Source organism: Otolemur garnettii, unplaced genomic scaffold (genome assembly GCF_000181295.1).
Source record: "Otolemur garnettii isolate 467f Iridium unplaced genomic scaffold, OtoGar3 scaffold00014, whole genome shotgun sequence".
Classification (NCBI taxonomy): domain Eukaryota; kingdom Metazoa; phylum Chordata; class Mammalia; order Primates; family Galagidae; genus Otolemur; species Otolemur garnettii.
This window is the reverse complement of record NW_003852409.1, coordinates 30,517,211-30,520,682: the sequence shown is the minus strand read 5'-3', so window position 1 is coordinate 30,520,682 and position 3,472 is coordinate 30,517,211. Positions and strand designations below refer to the sequence as shown.

Here is a 3,472-nt window from a genome sequence, read left to right as displayed (position 1 = left end):
AAAAAAAAAAAAAACCCCAAAAAACTCTTTGCAATTATGCAATTATGTTTTTAATATGAAATGGGACAAAAAGGTGAGTCAAGATTTCCAGTGACTTGAGAAATCAAATTCACTATCAGGCCCAACCTAACTGGCTATGGGGTAAAAGCAGGGGGTTGGGGTGGGGGGTGGAGGTAGAGGAGGCGGGCACCTTCTGAATGTCGAACAAAACACACAGCCACTCACTAGGAAAAAAAGTCAACTTTTAATTGTAACTGACCTAACTGCATACAGGAATGCCTCTGAACAATTAAACAAAATAAACACGATAAAATTCACCTATTCAAGAAACTTGGAGTTCTTGCCAGCCCCAAGGTTTCTCAGCTTAGGCTATGAACAGCCCATTCCTGAGGCTGGCTCTGTTCCCACAAGTTTCTCATCCCAAGAAATGTCTGGGGATGAGTCAAGGACCTATCCCCTTCTCTTATCATGCTGAGAGCTCTTACAAAGTCACTGGTGGGTGAGCCTCTTCTCTCAGCCCACTCTTGTCCTAAGGTAAACGGACTCTCTGGGCACCATCCAGAAAGCTGGGAGCGGGGCAGCCCCAGTGCCCTCCTGGCCCTTTAGCCAATGCTTCATTCCAGTCCACTTGGCTGGCTGTTCCCAGTGCCCAGGGTCGGGATAAATAAAATATGCACTAGAGAAAAAAACTCAAAATGCCTCATCATCTCCACATAGCAGAAGTAAAAATAAAACACCCTAGTGAAAGCACCGGCCCTCAGAAGACACGCTCAAACTCTGTCTGGTTGGTAGTGGCAGGATTGCGGTTCTGGTTGGTGGACTGCTGGGTAATCTGGCTGCCCTTTCGGCGTGGCGGTGCCAGGTACTCAAACATAGACGTCAGGTGGGTAGACAGCATGCCCTTGAGGTCTGAAGGCATGGGATCAGACCAGAAGAAGTCATGGTTGAGGGCGTCATCGCTGTCGATGCGCTGTGCAGGATCCAGCACCAGCAACTTGTCAATGAGGTCCAGTGCATAAGGGTCACGCACATAAGCCTTCAGCCTGTCCTTCACTTTCCGCTTCTGGCCTTTGACCAGTTCCAGCTTCTCATATAGCTCATACTTGTCCACATTTGGCCACACCTGGGAGGGAGGGGCCGTGAGACAGTATGGAGTTTGATCAGAAAGGGCATGGCCTTGGTCAAGTACCTAAAGGTACAAAACCAACTTCTCCACTGAGAGGCTCCCAGACCACCCAGCAGGACTCCATCCCTCCAGAGTGAAAGCAGCAGTGCCCCTGACAGATGTGGCACATAACACACGCCAGCCCTTTTAAGCACCGCCTGTACCGTGGATACCAACCCTGATAAAGGTACATCTCTGTTTCAAAGAGAAACCTGAGGCAGCACAGTGGCTCACGCCTATAAATCCTAGCACTCTGGGAGGCTGAGGTAGGTGGATCCCTGGAGCTCAGGAGTTTGAGACCAGCCTAAGCAAGAGTGAGACCCTCGTCTCTACTAAAAATGAAAAACTGAAGCAAGAGGATCACATGAGCCCAAGAGTTTGAGGTTGCTGTGAGCTATACGCCAGAACACTCTACCAAGGGCAACAAAGTGAAACTCTGTCTCAAAAGAAACAAACAAATATAACCAAAGAGGAACCTGGTCCTGAACCTAATGCCTTGCCCAAGGCCACAGAACTGATGACAGCACAGCCCGAGGCTTTTAAGGGCAGACCCTGTTCCTCTCCCAATCTCCTTGCCAGAGAGCTTTCCCTCTGTTCCACTCTACTCCTCTGGCAAGGAGACTTAGCTCTCTGGGGATGAGTGATCTAGGCAGTTTGGCCACATACCTCAGGGGTTATGGAGCCACAGAGCTGGCTGATAAGGGCGAGCTGGTGCTGCTCCGTGTTGCCCTGCATGATAGGGCTGCGGGTCCACATCTCCGCCATGATGCACCCAGCACCCCACAGGTCAATGGGGGGGCCGTAGTCCCGCTCCCCTGGGAAGAAGAGCGTACCAGGAGTGTCCCTTGAGCCCAAGGGCCTCCTGAGGCTCAGTGCCCCAGGGCCAGTAGCTCAAGAAGCCCTGGCAGTGGAGGGCTGTGGCCAGGTATATGCCTGGTCCCTGCCCCCCTCTGCCCGCTCGGGAGTCCTCACCGAGCAACAGCTCCGGGGGCCGGTACCAGAGTGTCACCACACGGTTGGTATATCGGTTGGGCTGGCTGTTCTTAGCCAGGCTGAAGGCCCGGGCCAGCCCAAAATCTGCCAGCTTCAGGACCCCATCGCGGGTGATGAGCACATTAGCAGCCTTCATGTCCCTGTGCAGGATCTGCAGAAGGAAAAGAGGGAATGCTCAGCCGGGTCTGGATGTGCTGTGCTGTCTAGCCACACCTCCCAGCAGTAGAAACAAAGGCCAGCCCATGGTTTCCCCTCCCCTTCTCTGGTCCCCACCTTATTCCTGTGGATGTAGTAGAGACCATTAAGCAACATCTGCATCACCCTCTTGATCTCAGACAGCGTGAACTTGACCAAAACATTGCTTAAGAGTCCAGCAAGGTCATGCTCGCAGAAATCAAACACCAGGTATATACTGCCCTTGCAGCGGTTATAGGGGGAAGCTGAGGCAGGAAGCGTATGAAAAATAAAAAGTCAAAATCACCACACTCGACTCACTTTCCCACAACCCTCTCCAACCCATGGACACCCGTGCTCTCCAGAGTATCCATATGTACATTCCTTCACTTTGTTAAAATATTTTCTGGGCCAGGTGCTATGTGGCAGGCCCCAGGGAAGCAACGGCTGCGATAAAAGAGGACTAGAGAAAGCAATCACCACTGGTGTATAGGTCTGAGTTAAGAGGAGGCAATTTAAGTGTTTCCAGTTTTAACTTTGTAAATAATACCGTAGGCTACTAAGAACTTTCATCTTCTCATAAGATGCAAATAACTTACCTTTGGTTCGGCAAATCTCAATCAAGTTGACCACATTCTCATGTTTTAGGAGCTGGAGGATCTTGATCTCCCGCAAGGCTGTAATGGGGAACTGGGTGGGAGAAAGAGAAGAAGTTAAGATTGAGAGGACCGGAGGCGCCCATAGCTCAGTGGGTAGGGTGCCAGCCACATATACTGAGGCTGGCGAGTTTGAACTCGGCCCAGGCCAGCTAAATAACAATGACAACTACAATAAAAAAATAGCCAGGCGTTGTGCCAGGCGACTGTAGTCTCAGCTACTCAGGAGGCTGAGGCAAGAGAATCGCTTAAGCCCGAGTTTGAGGCTGCTGTGAGCTGTAACGCCATGGCACTCTACTGAGGGCAACATGATAAAACTCTGTCTCAAAAAAAAAAGACAAAAAGACAAGACTGAGAGGGCCTGGCTCTGGGGTCTACATTAAGAGACACAGGGCTCGGCGCCTGTGGCTCAAGCGGCTAAGGCGCCAGCCACATACACCTAAGGTGGCGGGTTCGAATCCCCAGCCCGGGCCCGCCAAACAAC

At 51.3% G+C, this 3,472-nt stretch overlaps 1 protein-coding gene across 1 annotated transcript in view; it reads right to left on the bottom strand.

The window, feature by feature from the left end:
* Positions 1-225: 225 nt before the first annotated feature.
* Positions 226-3,472, bottom strand: part of CDK9 (cyclin dependent kinase 9) — a 5,722-nt gene continuing 2,475 nt past the window's right edge. Inside the window, exons 3-7 of the mRNA XM_003785329.3 lie at positions 2,932-3,022; positions 2,432-2,598; positions 2,138-2,309; positions 1,832-1,980; positions 226-1,123 (exon numbers count right to left, since the gene is read on the bottom strand). Coding sequence (XP_003785377.1) covers positions 758-1,123; positions 1,832-1,980; positions 2,138-2,309; positions 2,432-2,598; positions 2,932-3,022 — 945 coding nt within the window. The 3' untranslated portion in view covers positions 226-757. The remainder of the gene's footprint in view (positions 1,124-1,831; positions 1,981-2,137; positions 2,310-2,431; positions 2,599-2,931; positions 3,023-3,472) is intronic.